The following is an 18,285-nucleotide window of genomic DNA, read 5'->3' as shown; positions in this document are numbered from 1 at the left end:
AGAGGAATTTCAGTGCCTCGATAATGACTTGCTGCTGGTCCTTTTCTTTTAAGTGTCAGTATTTGTATTAGATGGTGTACTTTTTTGCATGTTTGTATATTTATATATATATTCACTTTTTTTTAAAAACATAACCATGTCATTTTTATGGTGACTATGTAAAAAGATGTGTGGTGCAATGGGCAGCGTACAGTTTGTTGGCTGATGGCAGTCTGTACATGTACTGTAGATACTGAGTGTGTGGGATTGTGAATAACGACAGCTCTGTGTATGGACTGTATGGATGTAGGAACTGTATGCATAACTTTATTGTATGCAGGTGCCACATGTATCCAAGACAAATTTCCTTCTGGTAAATAAAGTCTATCTTATCTTATCTCTTAAGTGAGAGGTCTGTGGAAACAGACAGTTTGCCAGTGACACACTGTGCTGGTGTAGTCTGTTATTATTTTGAATTCAGATTAATGTTTTGCAATGTATTCTTAAACATTAATTCGGATTAATTATTCACACAATTTGCTCTTTGCTAAGCCCCACCCCTTCCTTGTTAGCCACTTCTACTTCAAAACGAGCATGGAGCCCCAGCCCGTTCTCATTCTGAAGGTGGATTGGTCAAAAAAACAGCTTTCACCCTGGAATCTGATGTTTGCTTCCCAAATGCTAAACCAAGATGTTTTTTCCCAAACCTGATCATATGCTTTAGTTGATGTACCGGTATTGGTAGCACATCCTGGAACGTCAACAGCAGGGGGATACCTAGCGTGGAATATGTGAATGTAAAGGCTACCGACAAAGGAACCATATGTGATGACTTGGGATGAGAATGTGTTGGAATCCCACAATGTCACTAACTGCTCTTGTTGTAGACTTGTCAGTAAAAAGCAAAAAGCAGCATGTGTACAATATGGGTATAATGATCCATCAAATTTTTATCTATATAAATAATGATCATCAATGACCTGGTGTCATCGATGCAAGGTCAAAACATCGATCCGTACCATCATCTTTATGGTACACCTTTATTTTGAAATTCCGTGTCACCCTTAAGCATTGCAGGTAAATCCAAGCAGCCAAGAAAAAGAAGATAAGGTGAAGATAAATCGGCCTTTCCACAAAAAACAACTTTACAGCACACAATATTTATGATAGGCTAACTGTTTCCCATGAATCCTTGTACAACTAGAGCACTCAGAGAGCGCAGACCTCCGCCAAGCAGCCCGGATTTCCCACCATTTTATTATTTTATCCACTTCGCTTCAACCGATCACCACCAAAATTTTATCATCTGTTTCTTGTCCCATTATCAACCCTTCCTGAAAATTTCATCAAAATCCGTTCAGAACTTTTCGTGTTATTTTGCAGACAAACAGACAAACAGACCAACGCCGGCAAAAACATGACCTCCTTGGCGGAGGTAACTATGTGAGCAAGCTAACGTTAAATCATTGTGCGGCACCCTTTTTTTTGGTCACTGTTTGTCCATATCAGTTAGGTGAACTAATAAACTAGTAGTTGCATACGATTTAAACATTTTGCATTTTGGCCAATTAGCTGTATTTCAGACAAAAGTACAGAGGTGCAAAATACATCCCCTTCAAGTTAAAGTAAAATGTTGTAATTGTGGTGAGCATGGACTTTTGGCTTTTATTTTTATGAACATTTCCGGAGTCTACTTCCTGTGTGGGTTGTTTGCTGCTGTGTTTGCCTGTCTCCAGAGGCTTCTCCCTTCCCCCGCCCTGCACTGAGGCTGAGTGCGCACACCTGTGACTCATCTGCATCAACGGGCTGTTAAGACTGCCACCGTCTCTAGCCTCAGTGCCAGAGTATTTGCAACTGCACGCACTGGTATCTTGGCTCCTCTGATCCTCCAGTGAATTAAGTATCTTGCAAGTTTGATGGTGTTTTTTGCTCCTCGTGTGCTAACCCTCGTTCTCCTGTCTTTTTTGTTCCAGTGTCTCCCTCTGTGCCTCTCAGCAGCCCACAGCCCAGCACTCTCACCTGGTTTCCTCACTCTGCACCTCGACTCCGGATCTCCTCAGTTCTCTGCACAATTCTGACACAATAAACCTGTTAACCCTCTTCCCTCTGTGTCTGCATTTTGGGTCCTATTCCTCACTGCCATCACAGAATACTCTGGCCAATCATGGACCCAGCAGATTCAGACCCCGTCAGGAGAGCTCTCGCCAACCAAGGAACTCGGCTCGGACAGCATGAGCACATGTTGCAAGGTCTCATGGACTCTTTACAGGACCTCCGCGCTCAAGTCTCCCTCCTCTCCGAGCAACTCGTCGCCCGCTTGCCTCCCCAGCCATCCGGCTCCACTCCCATTGTGAGTACGGCTCCCCCCCCCCCCCCGACACCTCAGCCACCTCACCCTCTCCCTCTTCCCCCAAAGAGCCCTATGTTCCCCCTCCTGAGCCTTACACTGGGGAGATAGGTAGTTGTAGGAGTTTTTTGTTACGCTGCTCCTTAGTTTTTGACCAGCAGCCTTGTAGTTATCCTACTGATAAAGCCAGGATAGCTTATGTCATTAATTTGTTACGGGGTAAGGCAGCTAAATGGGCCACAGCCATCTGGGACCAGCAGTCACCTGTCTTAAGTTCTTTTTCTTGTTTTTGTGAGGAACTTCGCAGAGTTTTTGATCACCCTATTGGGGGCCAGGAGGCAGCAAAGCGCCTATTTTCTCTAACTCAAGGTTCTCAGTCAGTGGCTGAATTTTCCATTGATTTTCGTATCGCAGCCTCAGAGAGTGGGTGGGGGGATCAAGAATTAAAGGGGGTATTTTTGAGAGGCTTGTCCGATGAGCTTAAGGATGAGCTAGCCTCCAGAGATGAGCCAGGCTCACTCGAGGAGTTAATTTCCCTAGTGATTCGCATAGATAACCGCTTGAGGGAGAGACACAGGGAGAGAACTCAGCATAGATTACCCAGACCCTGTAGCTTGGCTCCCTCTTCCGGCCTGACAAGACCCTCTGCTTCGCCACCCTCTCCTGCCAGCTCCATTGTGCCCCCGGAAGAGCCCATGCAGTTGGGGAGGGCGAAGTTGCACCCTAATGAGCGGCAGAGACGCATCACTCAGAGACTCTGCATCTACTGCGGCCAAGCTGGCCATTTCCTTGCCACCTGCCCTCATAAGTTAAACGACAAGGCTCATCAGTAGGTGAGAGCGCACTGGTGAGCCACACCTCCTCCCCCTCCAGCTCTCCTCAACGGATCTCTGTGCCCTCCTGACTCCTCTGGGAGAGGGACTCTCTACCCCTGCAGACCCTCATCGATTCTGGTGCGGACGACAACTTCATTCACAGTGAGTTAGCTGAACAACTCAATCTCCCGTTAGAGCCTCTTCCCTCTCCCAAGAGAGTCACCGCCTTAGATGGCCGCCTTATTTCCAATGTCACCCACCGCACTGCCCCTTTAACTCTTATCATCTCCGGTAATCATCGTGAAGACCTCCAGCTCTACGTCATCCCCTCTCCTCTATCCCCCATAGTTCTTGGTCTCCCCTGGTTACAACTCCACAATCCGCAAATTAACTGGAAATCTGCCACCATAACCAACTGGAGCGTTCATTGTCATTCCCACTGCCTCAGATCCGCCAATCCCTTCTCCTGCCGACAGATGGCAACCCCAGCTCAACCTATTCTCACAAATGTTCCCTCAGAGTATCATGACCTTGCTACTGTGTTCAGTAAGGAACTGGCCTTATCCCTACCCCCTCACCGCCCCTATGATTGTGCCATCGACCTCCTTCCTGGCGCCACCCTTCCCTGTAGCCGTCTCTACAATCTGTCCCGTCCTGAGAGAGGGGCCATGGAGTCCTACATTCAGGACTCCTTAGCTTCAGGACTCATTCAGCCGTCCTCTTCCCCACTAGGAGCTGGTTTCTTTTTTGTTAAAAAGAAAGATTCCTCCCTTCGCCCCTGTATTGATTTCCAAGGCCTGAATGAGATCACAGTTAAAAATAAGTATCCTCTTCCCCTTATAGATCCCTCCTTCGAACCACTTGTAGCGCCAGAATCTTCACCAAGCTCGACCTACGGAATGCCTACCACCTTATCAGAATCAAGGAGGGAGATGAGTGGAAGACGGCATTCAACACTCCGCTTGGTCATTTCGAGTATCTAGTGATGCCATTTGGACTCACCAACGCCCCCGCCATCTTCCAGGCCCTGATCAATGACGTGCTCCGGGACATGCTGAACCGGTTCGTGTTTGTCTACTTGGATGACATCCTCATTTTCTCCTGGGATGAGGCGGAGCACCGGCAGCACGTCCGTCTGGTACTTCAGAGACTGTTAGAGAACCGCCTTTATGTGAAACCCGAGAAATGTGAGTTTCACACCTCGTCAGTGAGTTTCCTGGGTTATGTTATAGCTCAGGGACAGCTGCAGCCAGACCCAGCTAAGATCCAGGCGGTAAGGGAGTGGCCCACTCCTACCACCCGCAAGGAGTTGCAGCGTTTCCTCGGCTTTGCAAACTTCTACCGGAGATTCATACGGGACTATAGTAAGGTGGCTGCTCCCCTCTCTCGTCTCACATCCCCCAACACTCCCTTCCTCTGGTACCCGGAGGCAGCTTCAGCTTTCTCCAGATTGAAGGCTCTGTTCACCTCCGCTCCTGTGTTAAAGCACCCTGACCCGTCGCTGCAATTCGTGGTGGAAGTGGACGCCTCCGACTCCGGTGCTGGAGCGGTTCTGTCTCAACGGGACCCCAAGACTCAGAGATTGCATCCCTGTGCGTTTTTTTCTCGCTGCCTGTTTCCTGCGGAGAAGAATTATGATGTGGGAAACCGAGAGTTGCTGGCTGTGGTGTGGGCTCTGCAGGAGTGGAGGCACTGGCTGGAGGGTTCGCATCTTCCTTTTATTATCTGGACGGACCACAAGAATCTCGCCTATCTGTGCTCTGCTCGGCGCCTGAACTCCCGCCAAGCCCGCTGGGCACTTTTTCTGAGCAGATTCAACTTTAGCATGTCCTACAGACCCGGATCCCGCAACGCTAAGCCCGACGCCCTCTCCCGAATCTTCAGCGCTCCTTCTGACACCAGTGAGCCGGACCTCATCCTTCCACCCACCTGCTTCGGCGGCGCCGCCACCTGGGAGATAGAGGCACTTATCGAGGAGGCGCTGAAGACGCAACCAGACCCCAAGACTGGACCCCCGGACCGGAGGTTCGTTCCTGAATCCGCCCGTTCTCAGGTTCTCCAGTGGGGACATTCATTGAAACTCACCTGCCATCCTGGGATCCAGAGGACGCTCCACTTCCTCCGCCAAAGTTTCTGGTGGCCGGGGATGGCTCGGGACATCCGGGATTTTGTGGCCGCCTGCTCTGTCTGCGCCCGAGGCAAAGCCTCTCATCTGCCTCCAGCTGGTCTGTTGTGCCCCCTACCCATACCATCCCGTCCCTGGTCTCACATAGCTCTGGATTTCGTCACTGGACTACCGCCATCTGAAGGTAACACAGTTATCCTTACCATCATAGACAGATTTTCCAAGTGTGTGCATTACGTGCCTTTACCCAAGCTCCCCTCAGCTCGTGAGACCTCTGATCTCCTGATTACCCATGTCTTCAGACTGCATGGGATACCCAGTGACATTGTGTCGGACCGTGGTCCACAGTTTTCCTCCCAGGTTTGGCGGGATTTCTGTAAGTCCCTGGGCGCAACAGCTAGCTTGTCCTCTGGCTACCACCCTCAGACCAACGGCCAGACAGAGCGGGCCAACCAAAGTTTGGAGACTGCGCTGCGCTGTGTGGCGGCTCACCATCCGGTCACCTGGAGCTCCCACCTCCCGTGGATCGAGCACACGCACAACTCCCTCACCAGCGCGGCCACAGGTATGTCACCCTTCATGTGTTGTTATGGCTTTCAACCCCCATTGTTCCCTGACCAGGAGCGAGCAGTGGCCACCCCGTCGGTGAGGGAGCACATCAGGTGCCTGCGGGAGGTGTGGAGGACCGCCAGAGCCGCACTCACCCGCAATGCAGCCAGGACTAAGCGGATAGCGGACGGACACCGGTCTCCAGCCCCTGAGTACGGTTCCGGTCAGATGGTGTGGCTCTCATCCCGCGACCTCCCACTACAGACTGAGTCACGTAAGCTGTCACCCCGTTTAATTGGTCCCTTCCCTGTCGTCAAAGTCATTAACCCCTCTGCTGTCAGACTCCAGTTACTGGACTCTCTAAAGATCCACCCTACCTTCCATGTGTCCCTCCTGAAACCTGTCGCTTCCTGTGACCTGAGCCCTCCGGCCGTCCCCCCTCCACCCCCCCCGGATCATCGATGACCACCCCGCCTTCTCTGTGTCCAGGATTCTGGATGTTCGGCCCCGAGGACAGGGTTTCCAGTACTTGGTCGATTGGGAGGGGTATGGCCCGGAGGAGCGATCATGGATCTCCAGGAAGCTCATTCTGGACGCATCCCTGCTGAGAGACTTTTACGCTGCTAACCCGGACAAGCCTGGTAGGACGCCAGGAGGCGTCCGTTGAGAGGGGGGTACTGTGGTGAGCATGGACTTTTGGCTTTTATTTTTATGAACATTTCCGGAGTCTACTTCCTGTGTGGGTTGTTTGCTGCTGTGTTTGCCTGTCTCCAGAGGCTTCTCCCTTCCCCCGCCCTGCACTGAGGCTGAGTGCGCACACCTGTGACTCATCTGCATCAACGGGCTGTTAAGACTGCCACCGTCTCTAGCCTCAGTGCCAGAGTATTTGCAACTGCACGCACTGGTATCTCGGCTCCTCTGATCCTCCAGTGAATTAAGTATCTAGCAAGTTTGATGGTGTTTTTTGCTCCTCGTGTGTTAACCCTCGTTCTCCTGCCTTTTTTGTTCCAGTGTCTCCCTCTGTGCCTCTCGGCAGCCCACAGCCCAGCACTCTCACCTGGTTTTCTCACTCTGCACCTCGACTCCGGATCTCCTCAGTTCTCTGCACAATTCTGACACAATAAACCTGTTAACCCTCTTCCCTCTGTGTCTGCATTTTGGGTCCTATTCCTCACTGCCATCACAGAAATTTTGTAATGGCTCCCCAGTTAGAGAGTAAAAGGCCTTAATCATTCTCCACCACAAGAAAATCTATGGAATGTCTGAGAAAAAAAAACATAATTTATAGTTATGACTTTTGTTTCAGTGCATGATTTTGAAAATCTCAAAGTGTTGACATGTGAAAGTCTGTGAAATAAGGAGTTTGATGTAGTGATTGACTGATTTGGTGGTCATTACAAACACCATCAGCTTGTTTTTCAGTGCTTATTAAGAAACAAAATAACTTCAACAGACACAATTTGAACTTTAGTTTGCTTTTGTTTATTTAAAAATGAGATGGGAGAAAAGCAAATGACTTTTGTCTTATTCAAAATTAATTAAAATATTCAGAATTTTGTACACCAACACCTAAGGAATGTGCAAATGCTTCTCATGTCTGTGTACATTGTTTTCTGATGATAAATAGTCTTGAAGCCAGGTAGTCTCTGTGATGATCCCTGTGTCATCTAGGGGTGTGTCTGCTGTGAGTGTCTCAGGCCTGTCTCTCCCAAGCTGCCTTGATTGCAACTCAGTGCACCTGGGTCCGGTGCACTGAAGCTGATAAAAGCTGTGGTCACTCATTCACTCACCCTCTGCTTCTTCCTACAGGCAACCACTCTGGTCTGGTTTGGTAATGTTTTAGTTTCTTTGCTTTGACGCACTCTCCAACACTTACACATACACACTCTCCCACACCCATCATTCAATACTCACACATAGTACTGATATCACTGACATTCACACTCCATATGTTATTCTTATTTAGTTATTTGCTAATTTGGTCTAATTTGGTTTGATTTGCTTCCAATAAAATATCTTTCGTTAACCGTTCATCATGGTGTGTCTCTCTTTTGTTATGGCCACTTGAGCCGGGTCGTAACAGTCTCTATATACAGACTCTACATTCAGTGAATGTAGAGTCTGTAGGCAAACCCCGGAGATCTTGCCTCCGGATGAAGAGCGGAAGAGCCCTGGTTTCCGGTTGTAGGCTGTTTGTAGTCCGCGTGATATTGATCAATCACGTTTGAGCCGGCTGCAGTTGTTGCCAGGGTAAACGCTCTGTGCGGTGAACTAACGAGGCGGAACATTATTGGTGTCACTGCAAACTCTGAATCCATCGCAATGGGTCAGCATATTTACTTATATATAAACGGAAGTCAGAAAACGGAAATTTGTCTCCTCCGCCCAAATCAAACCGGAATGCCAAAAAATCAGGGGTCTGCCCCCACAGGCTGTATCACCGTCTGCCGGAAGTCAGACGCCAAATACAGCCGATGGGTTAAGAGAATTACTAAATTTACCACATAGACAAATTAAGTCAATGCCACAAAATTCTTTCTGCTCTAAGTAGCCAAGTGACACATCAAACAAAACCATTTACAGAAAAATAGTAAATAAACAACACTGTATGCACAAACATCACAAATAATACACATTACATTAAAGGTCCATTGTGTACGATTTAGGGGCATCTATTGGCAGTAACTGTATATAATATTCATAACTATGTTTTCATTAGATTATATTCAGTTGAAATTAAGAATTGTTGTGTTTTTGTTACCTTAAAATGAGCCATTTGTATCTACATGTAGAGTGGGTACACTTCAATGGGCTATGCCATGTTGTTTTTACAGTTGTTCAGACTGGACAAACCAAACACTGGCTCCAGTTAGGGTCATTCGCGTTTTTTGCCAGGCACTGCAGTTCTCCTACATCATGCATACTCAACTTACATTGCCCAGGGGCCACTTTTGCAAAATGACAGGAGGTCAAGAGCCAGTCAGCAGCCCCGCACACGTACGCAGGGGCATTTCAAGGATTTGAGGACATTTGGGGCTTAGATTGGATGTATGTAAGGGGAACCACAGATCCTCCTCCGGCACTATTTTGATAAACAAGCTCTAATTTGATGCCTTTTTAAAGCTGCTTTCACACCCACGTGTGGTAACTGGCAGCCTCCAGTCAGTTCAAAGAGAGGAAGGGGGCAGAGGGAATGTGGTTACGAACATAACAGTCGGGGTATGAAGCAATTGCCGCCCACGTAAATACGCACAGATTTTGCTGTGCCAAGCTGATAATGTTGATGTCGGACCACCCAGAGTCGAACAACACAGCGTTAACAACTTATACAACGCATTCTCATTCTGTCCTTGTCACATATTGATGTTTGGTAATGGATTTTCCATGTCAACATATGACGTGCAACGTACCCTGGGTGCGTTGGTTGTTGAAATTCTGGGATGCCATGTCAACTTCTGCCTGTTATATATATATATTGTCTGTTTTCAAAATACACTTACACCTTTACAGGAAATGTACATTTTGCATACAGTCTCTTTCAAAATAAACTCACTGCATGGGTACAACACCGCCAATTGATGTTTTTTCCCTTCAACAACAAATGCACATGATTACGTTTAGCCATCACGCACACATGGTTACCTTTAGCCAGCACCCACATGTTTAGGTTAAGGCAACAAAAGCATATAGTTGGGTTGAGGAAAAACGAACAGGGTTTCGCTTTCGCAACATGAATGCCAGCATCCCTGGTGAAAGTAGGTGGTTGTTGGGCCCATCCACCTCCCCTCTTGCCTGCCCTACTGAGACTTTTGCCCCCTTAACCTCCGTTGTTGTCTAGACGCACTTCCCGCCGATGCCACTGGGACTGGCTGCGTATCAAGCCGACATGAGAGTACAGCTTTTCTTTGTCTTTGCCTGACACCAGAAGTCACTGCTCAAGCACCAGTATTCTACGACTTCAGAGTTATTCAGCTGTTATTTATATGGCTCCAAGCTAGCTTGCACTTCCCTCAGTGTCATTCCCCGAATTATCTATGTCATCACAGTTGTAGTCATTGTAGTTGCAGCAGACTGCTTTGCTTTTTTAGGGAACACTCTTGCAGGTATGCTGTTGCTGTGCGGCTGTGAAAAAGAAAAAAAATAATAATAATAAAAATAATGTATAATAAAAGTATAAAAGGGGCCACCAGGCACCCTAGTGGGAGCCAGATTTAGCCCACGGGCCTTGAGTTGAGTATCACTTTCCCACACACTTGGCACACAAGAGAACTTTCAGTTTTGCAACCTCACTGCTAGATGCCCGAAATCCTACACAATGGACCTTTAAAGGCTGAAGTAAATTCAGTGATTTCTTTCAAATCATGTCACACATCTTTGAAAATACTTGTTGAAAACATGTGAAGAGATGGAAAACTATGCAGTGCCATTTAATGTTCATATCTACCAATACATGAAAAAGCATCTCTGTGAAATGCCACAATCATATAAACACAAGCAAAATACCTGTCACTAACGTACCTTTCTGTCTTTTTGCCTGAGTTGGCTACCTAGCCTGCCAGTAGTTAAGGCCTGCCGCTGTGGGTGTGTGCTTGTGCTAAAGCTGCAACGATTAGTCAACTAATCGATGACTAATCGACTATAAAAGTAATCAGTGACTACTTTAGTAGTCAACTAATCAGTTTGAGTCTTTTTTCATAGAAAAGTACTATAACTAGGGCTGGGCGATAAATCGATTTTATCGATTAATTCGAATTTGTAGTTTAGGCCGATTTGTTTTAATGAAAATCAAGTTTCTATTTAAAATCCGCCACCGCCGCTCCCCGCTGGGCTCCCGTAGTTCAGAGTGGGCTCACCCCTCCCCCGCGCGCGCTTGATACACAAACAATATGGCAGCGAGCACTGAAGAACTCGTTCTCAAGAAAGGGAATGAGTTCTTCAGCGCTTTTGTGTGTACACCTGTGTCTGTGTCTGTGTGTGTGTGCTCACCTGTGTAAATGTCTGTGTGCTCACCTGCGTGTGTGTGCGCATCAGGGCCGAACTCCGCCGTGCGCGACACAGAGAGCAGAGGAGGATTTTAGACACGCACCGTGTAGGGACATAAATGACATGTGCGGTGTAAATAAAATAAATAAGTGTTACAAGCTGGCAGACCCCCGAACCGTAGTAAAGGGACCTCCGAAGACTATTAGCTCCTTTAGCTTGTGTTAGCTCGTTGTGGCAACAACACATAAACAACGGGACTTCGTCTGCGTTAAAGAACGGCACTTTATTTTCAGCACTGCAGGGATGATGCACAGCCTCTCTCATCAGTGTCTGACTTTAGAGGGAAATAACTCAAAAACAGCATGCAGAACTGCGTAGGCTTCTTCACTGTGGCTGCTCGATGTAAACAACGTAGAAAATGCCTCACTTTCTTCCGGGGGCGCATCCGTCTGACGTCACACACCACACCCGGCGCACTAACGTCTCATACCTCCAACATCAACTACACACACACACACACACACACACACACACACACAAGCCACACACATCAGGCTCAGCCTGTAACATAAGGCTATTTAGTTTATTTAATAAAAAGACAAGATATAGACCTGTTCTATAGGAAAGGTAACCTTAAATGACTTCTGCTGTGATCCAATATAATGGTAGGGGAAACATTGCCGTATGATAAGAAAGGGGTCCGGTGGAAAGCGATCACAGATGTAGTCGCCATGTATATTGCAAGCGATATGGTGCCCATATATAGGCTACTGTGGAAAAGCTGGGGTTTATTCACATGCTGAAAGTTTTGGACCCCAGGTATGTGCTACCAGGCCGCAAATATTTTTTTTTAACTAGGAGGGGAAAAAATCTATAAATCGTGAATCGGATTTTTTGTGACCATATCGCCCAGCCCTAACTATAACAGTACCCCAAAATACCCTTATTGCATCTTCTTACATTCAGACATTGGCAGCTTTACACACTCTCCCATGACAAGTACAATTACGAAACAAGACATTAGATGACATAGTTTTTGGGGTTTGGGAGCGACAAACTGACATTTTTCAACATTATAACACATTTTTCGCTAAAATGATTAGTCGACTAATCAAAGAAATAATTGACAGATTAGTTGACAATGAAAATAATGGTTAGTTGCAGCCCTACTTTGTGCTAACGTTAGCTGCTGTTAGCTGCTGAACGAGAGGCTGTCGCTGCAGAGCAACACTATTTTTTTTGGCTTGGGTGGTGTGTGCTGTGATACCATAAACTGTATGTGCTACTGGGTTAGCTGCTAATGAGAGTCCATTGCTTTGCAGCAGCTCGACCTTCATTTCAGATCCTTCAGTGGACACGCTCCCAGTAGCAATTTTTCATCATTCAAATTTGGCTGGGTGGTCAGTAACACATTTTTCTGTAAGAACACATACCTATTTTTGCTTTAACCTGATAGTGAATCTCTCTGAGGAAAATCAAATAATTGTTCTACTCAGTGTGTTTGACAGGAGAGATAATCAGAGGGGCAGAGTTTTTACCACTATTGTCACCAAGAGGACAAAAGAGTGGGTAGAGTTTCTCCATGAAGGAGCAGCCAGTAAAGGTGTAGATAAGAAATGCAGCATCAACATCATAAAAAGACACGAGACCCTCCTCATAATCCACAAACACCCCCACCTTCTCAGGCTGACATCTCAGAGATAGAGGGACTGCAGGCCCGGCACAAGCTTTGTACTCGTTTTCATTCCTCAAACATATTAGCCAGAAGCCAATCTGAGGGCTCGGTGTGATGCTCCCTTTCCTGTTGATGGATTCTCTGGCCACTCCTAAAAACCAGTCAGTCTTCCCTTTAACTTGAACCTCGTAATAAAATCTTCCTGAAGGGAAACTCTGCTTTGCCAAGACATTAGGACATGTATCAAATCTCTTTGGATTGTCTGGGAGAAACTTCCAGTCATTACCACTTTTTACTTGTTTCCCATCATCAGACAGGATGAGTTTGGTATATGCTGTATCAGGATCAAGAGTCACATCCACTGTGTACTGCTGGACCCTCTTCAGCTCAACCCCAAACATCTTCTTAATCTGTTCACTGAGCATCTCTTCCAGGGGAGCCAAAACTCTACTCACAGTCCCTGCATACAGTGGATGGACACTGACTTCTGTCCAGTCCTTGGTGAGTGAAGCAGTGTTCAGGGACAGTAAGCTTTGGAGGAGGTGGAGATAGTCTTCAGACTGTGAGAGCTGCTCCACCTCAGTGCTTCTCTTCCTCAGGTCAGAGATTTCCTGTTCCAGCTCTGTGAGGAAGCCTTCAGCCTGTTTCTCTGTCTTTTTCTGCTTCTCTTTGATTGTGTCAGTTAGCTCGGCCTGGCTTCTCTCAACAGACTCCTTCAGAGTGGTGAGGACCTGAACACCATCTGCTATCTCTCGGTCTGCGTCATCCTTACTGAGCTCCACTGAGTTTTTGATCTCTTCAACCTTCTCTTGTCTTTTCTGGATCATCTCTTGAATTTCATCCTCCAGCTCGGCCTTCTTTCCCTCATATCCTTCTTTTAGAGGAACAACATCGTGTGTCTTGTGGTCCGAAATAGTGCAGAGCATGCAGACACACATCTGGTCAGTCTTACAGAACAGCTCCAGCAGTTTATCATGCTTCGTACACATCCTGCCCTCCAAGTTCTCCACAGAGTCGGCCAGCTGATGTCTTTTCAGACTTGATATTGTCAGATGAGGCTCCAGGTGAGTCTCACAGTAGGAGACTAGACACACCAGGCAGGACTTCACGGCCTTCAGTTTGGTTCCAGTACAGATGTCACAGGGAACTTCTTTGAGATTTGAAAGTTTTTGCTCTGAGCTGCTTCTGCTGGCGCTCTGTTGAGCTGGCTGTCTGAACTGAGCAGCTATCTCAGAAATTAAAGTATTGACCTGCAGCTCTGGTCTTGTGTTGAAAACTTTTTGACAGTTCGGACACTGACACTGGACATTAAAATCCCAGTGTTCAGTGATGCAGGTTTTGCAGAAGTTGTGTCCACATGGTATGGCGACTGGATCAGTGAACACCTCCAGACAGATGGAGCACAGAAACTGATTTTCAGTCAGAAAACAGCTGGCAGCAGACATATCTGCACTCTGAGAACAAAAAGTGTGAAAGAACAAAACTGTAATTATCTTGTCATTATTACTTCCATGAACTTTGATCAGTGGATTATTATTTTACAACTAAGCGCTAAATTCACTAAGAAAATGGTGTAATGCAATATGACCTGTGGCTGTCAATCTGCACGTATTCAGCTTCTAATTTACTAAGACAGCTCATTATGTAGTCAGGTCCTGGAATATGCAGTGAATAAAAGACAGCTCAGATGTGCAGCTCAGCTGTATGTCTTTGTGAGCACCAGGCTCACAAAATAAATGATGACATGCAGATTCATATTCTAAAACTTTTACTTTGGCTATCTGGGAGGAAAATACTTTTTCTCAAAATGCTCCTCAAAGTAGGTGCAGGTGGAGATGGTTTTGATGTTTATTTTGATAGAAATTGAGCTAAATTTGCAACCAGTCTGCTGTGGTGAAGTTAGTTTTAAGTTGAAAATTCAACAGCCATTCACTCTGGATCCAGCAGTGTTTTTTTTTTTTTTTTTTATTGTTAATCTTATTTTTATTTATTGCGAGACAATACAAAACACAGTTAATACAAAAGTGAATACAGGCCAGTAAATTAATTGTTGCCAGGGGATAAAGGGATAAGGTTGTGCTGGCTGTCTACAGGTTGACCCGTTCTGGAGTTTTTCCAGTGATGCCATGGTACTGCCTCGTTGCAGGTGGACGGAGGGACACTTCCCCCTGACTTTATTATTCATTATTAATTATCATTCAATTATTGGTATTAGTGGTAACAGGGTAAAGGTAGGATTTGTTTATATTGGTATTTTGTTCTTTTTTTTTATTATATAATTTATTTATTTTTATTATTAGTGCTTTCTTAGTTTTATGCTGGACCACTAAGGTTGACTTATGTAACATCAACAAATTACTGTTTGAATGACAAAACACTGATGCTGATGTGCCCATATTAGTGAAAACTTGGATTAAGAAAATATATACTGAATTCTTCTCAAGTTGCACTCTTATTTTAATTGCTAATCTATAATTCACTTGCTCAACAGATGTATTTTTATGGAAAATGTATGTATTTTCTTTAATAGCTTTCATCCAGTGTCACCAAGCGGCTCCAAATCAATACCAAAAAAATAAAAACCACACTGGCTTTCTTGGGTCTAAAATCTAGTGTGAGTAAATCATTTTTCAAAGCAGGCATAACAATTTAAATTCAAATTCAACATTTAACTTCACACATTTATTACAATGTACAGTTATAATTAACAATTTCTATTCATTTTATAAGTATGTGTCTGAGGGAGTAGAGCTGAAGAAGAAATCATCTTCTCTGTCCAAAGAGAAGTCAGGTTGGACAAAGAGGAGGAAGAGAAGGTACACAGGGAGAGCATGATGATACAAAGTGCAGAGAATAAGACACATTTAATGTGTACAAGAAAGTTGGAATCTGCTGCTCTGGACTGCAGACAATTATGAGATCATTCATTTCTACAACACCTACGACTACTGATGGACCTCAGTTGAAATTCTGCCATAAGTGAGTCTGATTGGAGCTCGGGATTAGACTTCATACTGATTGTTGGAACACACTAAGCTGTACTTCTTTAGAAAGACAGACAGCACTAATTACAGACACACTGGAACTGAGAATAAAAATCAGATACGAAACTCTGTATGTTGATACATTTTAAGGGAATCCAAGCTTAGGGTGACCATATTTTGATTTCCAAAAAAGAGGACACTCGGCCGGCCACGACATAGCCTACTTAAATGATACTCGCAGTTTACTCAAAGATGCCTTATAATTTTAATATATTTAAAATTTATATGTATGGATAGAAAATTCAGTTATATCACAAAATAATATCTCTCAAAGACAGAAATTCAGATAGGCCCCAATCAGGGACACATACACACACTAGAGTGTGGCAATCCGAGCCCGATGGTACCCGACGGGTTGGGCCGGGTTTGGTCAGAAATGTAGCTATAAATTGTATTCGGGCTCGAGTCGGATTCGGTCAGCTTTCAGTGACAATATAGTGTAAAATTAAATAAAATCCTATTGTCTGTCCTGTTTATTGCTTGGGCACTGTTATTTACGTGACAACACCTGAACATAACACACAGACAAACATTGGCTGTTTGTTTCTACCTCTCTCCTCTCTGGAAGTCTCGGACCTCCAGCCGCCCTGCTCCGCCTTGATTAAACACTGAAAATAAAATAAAAGAGGGAGACAGGTTTTTCCTATTTTATCTTATTTTGTTTTACTTCTCCATCTCCTCTCCGCAGCTGAGCACCCACAGCGCACGTCCGGCCTGTTAAATAGCCTGTAACCACTGTGTGACACAAGCTCAGTGCTTCGGTCATTATAATGTCGGGCTCGGTTCGGGCTCGGACATAAAACAGACAGACAGAAAACTTAGTTACTGCATTTTGTCTCTGTAGGGCAGCGTACTCACCGGTGTTTGTTGTTGAGAAGAACCTGCTGGATCAGTTAAACATTTCTTTAGAGAGACACAGAGAGACTTGTCTCAACTGCAGCTCTGCTCTCTGTCAGATAAACTTTCACTTTCATTTCAGGAAATGTGACGTAGCAGCTCTTTCACTGTTGGTCCACCCAGGAGTGGGCTGGGATAACAAGCTGGACTCAGTATTTTGGCCCAGACTGGCCCACCACAATCAATCACACAAAAATAAGTCATTTATTCTTATATATTTATATATGACAATGAGTATCATCACGGTTACAAGAGTCTATGAAGCACAGCAGAATAGTTATAGCTCCTGCTAGGCTATGATTGGACAGGCTGCGTTCGAGGGGCAGGACTCAGCAAAGGGTGATCTGAAATTAAATTCTTATGATTTTAAATTATTGTTTATTTTATTAATTTTGCTTTTTTGTTTTGTTGTATTCAACAGAAACAAAAGTAAGAGGACAGGCAGCTGGCTTGTTGATAAGTCCACACTCATAACTCAGAGGCACAGTCTGCATTAGTTTGAATACAATAAATAAAGTGTTTGTTTACGTTTGTGAATAGCTACTGATTATTTACTCAGTATCCTCTGCTGGGCTGTAAAGTCTAACAAAGCAGCAGCTGTGCTGAGTAAAGCATAATAATCTGGATGGATCAAACCCCCTGGCATCACCATGTGCCCAACCCAGCAGACATGAATTTGGACTGGAGACACAGAAACTCATAAATAAAGCACATGGTACTTGGATTTAATATTTAACATGTTCCGAACCGTTGTGAAGCTGCGCTGTTACACAGCTGAACATCCGTTTTCACAACATGTGTTTCTTGTGTTTCTCACCTGAGAACAAAGTCATTTAATTGGTAAGAACAATATTTAATTGATTAAAAACAACAAATTTAACCCTATGTTGTTTTTGTTGACAACTTGAATCACTAAAGAAGCGTATGAGCATTATATTACAAACTGCCATCAGTATGAAAGTTTATATATGACCTTTCTTTGCATCGGCTGGTTGCTGCTTAAGCATGAGGGTACCGGGGGGTGATGAGCATCCAGCCTCAGCTGCACAGGCATCAGCACACTGCAGGCAAAACTGTTACAGTTTGATTATCCCCATGTGGAAATGTACCTCTTTCTTTAAGAATTTAAAAGTTTCTGCACACAACTGTTTGTTTGTGCAGGCTTCTTAAGTCTTCTGAACATCAGGATGTGCTTGTGTCAAATGTGAAGCAGACAAAAAGAAACCTTAAAGCCTTTTTATTAATAAAGTCCCTGAATTGGACCTGTGGCATCAGACTGTCAATTTTAATCTATCACTGCAGCTTACTGCTGGGCCCATTTGATATTTGTCTTGTTTTTTGTCTGTGGTTGAATTTAAGCGGAGGAATTCACATCCACTGAAATGCTATCTACGGGGATTTGGTGGTATACCTTCCTCTCCCCGTCTCACTGGATTTAATTCTTATAAATCCAAAGTCCATCTCTGCAGACCAGAGTCAGGGACTGCTGGTGCAAATATCACTTTCTCTATAGCATTTTTTAAAAACTTTAAAACTAAGATATCTTCTCCAGTCAAACTTAGGAAGACACCCTCAACTGCAGATCACAAATTTACTGGGATTAAAAAACTTACTGATAAATCAGCAGCATTGCAGCTTGAGGCAAATCTTCAAGAGGAGAGGGTCTGTTTGTTCGTCTGCATTCAAAGATGATTTTCTCTCTGTTAGCCAGCTGAGACGTCCAATCGACCTGATTCAAGATAGAGTCTGACAGAGTTTAGCTCAGCTACTTACTTGTTACATCTGACTTGTGTTTCTCAGCAGCAGCATCCCTAGGTGTTCTGTCTGCTTTTAACATTTCTTTAATCCCCATTTTTGCTGCTGTAGTGTCT

At 45.0% G+C, this 18,285-nt stretch overlaps 1 protein-coding gene across 1 annotated transcript; it reads right to left on the bottom strand.

Moving 5' to 3' along the window:
• Positions 1–7,263: 7,263 nt before the first annotated feature.
• LOC117246992 (E3 ubiquitin-protein ligase TRIM39-like) lies at positions 7,264–16,480 on the bottom strand. Its single transcript, XM_033611060.2, has 2 exons — positions 16,376–16,480; positions 7,264–13,927 (listed from the first exon to the last, which is right to left on the bottom strand). The coding sequence occupies exon 2, from the start codon at positions 13,916–13,918 to the stop codon at positions 12,287–12,289; it is 1,632 nt and encodes a 543-aa protein (XP_033466951.1). The 5' UTR covers positions 13,919–13,927; positions 16,376–16,480; the 3' UTR covers positions 7,264–12,286.
• Positions 16,481–18,285: the final 1,805 nt, after the last annotated feature.

The sequence above is a fragment of the Epinephelus lanceolatus genome, chromosome 21 (assembly GCF_041903045.1).
Source record: "Epinephelus lanceolatus isolate andai-2023 chromosome 21, ASM4190304v1, whole genome shotgun sequence".
Lineage (NCBI taxonomy): Eukaryota > Metazoa > Chordata > Actinopteri > Perciformes > Serranidae > Epinephelus > Epinephelus lanceolatus.
This window is presented reverse-complemented; position numbering and strand designations above follow the sequence as displayed.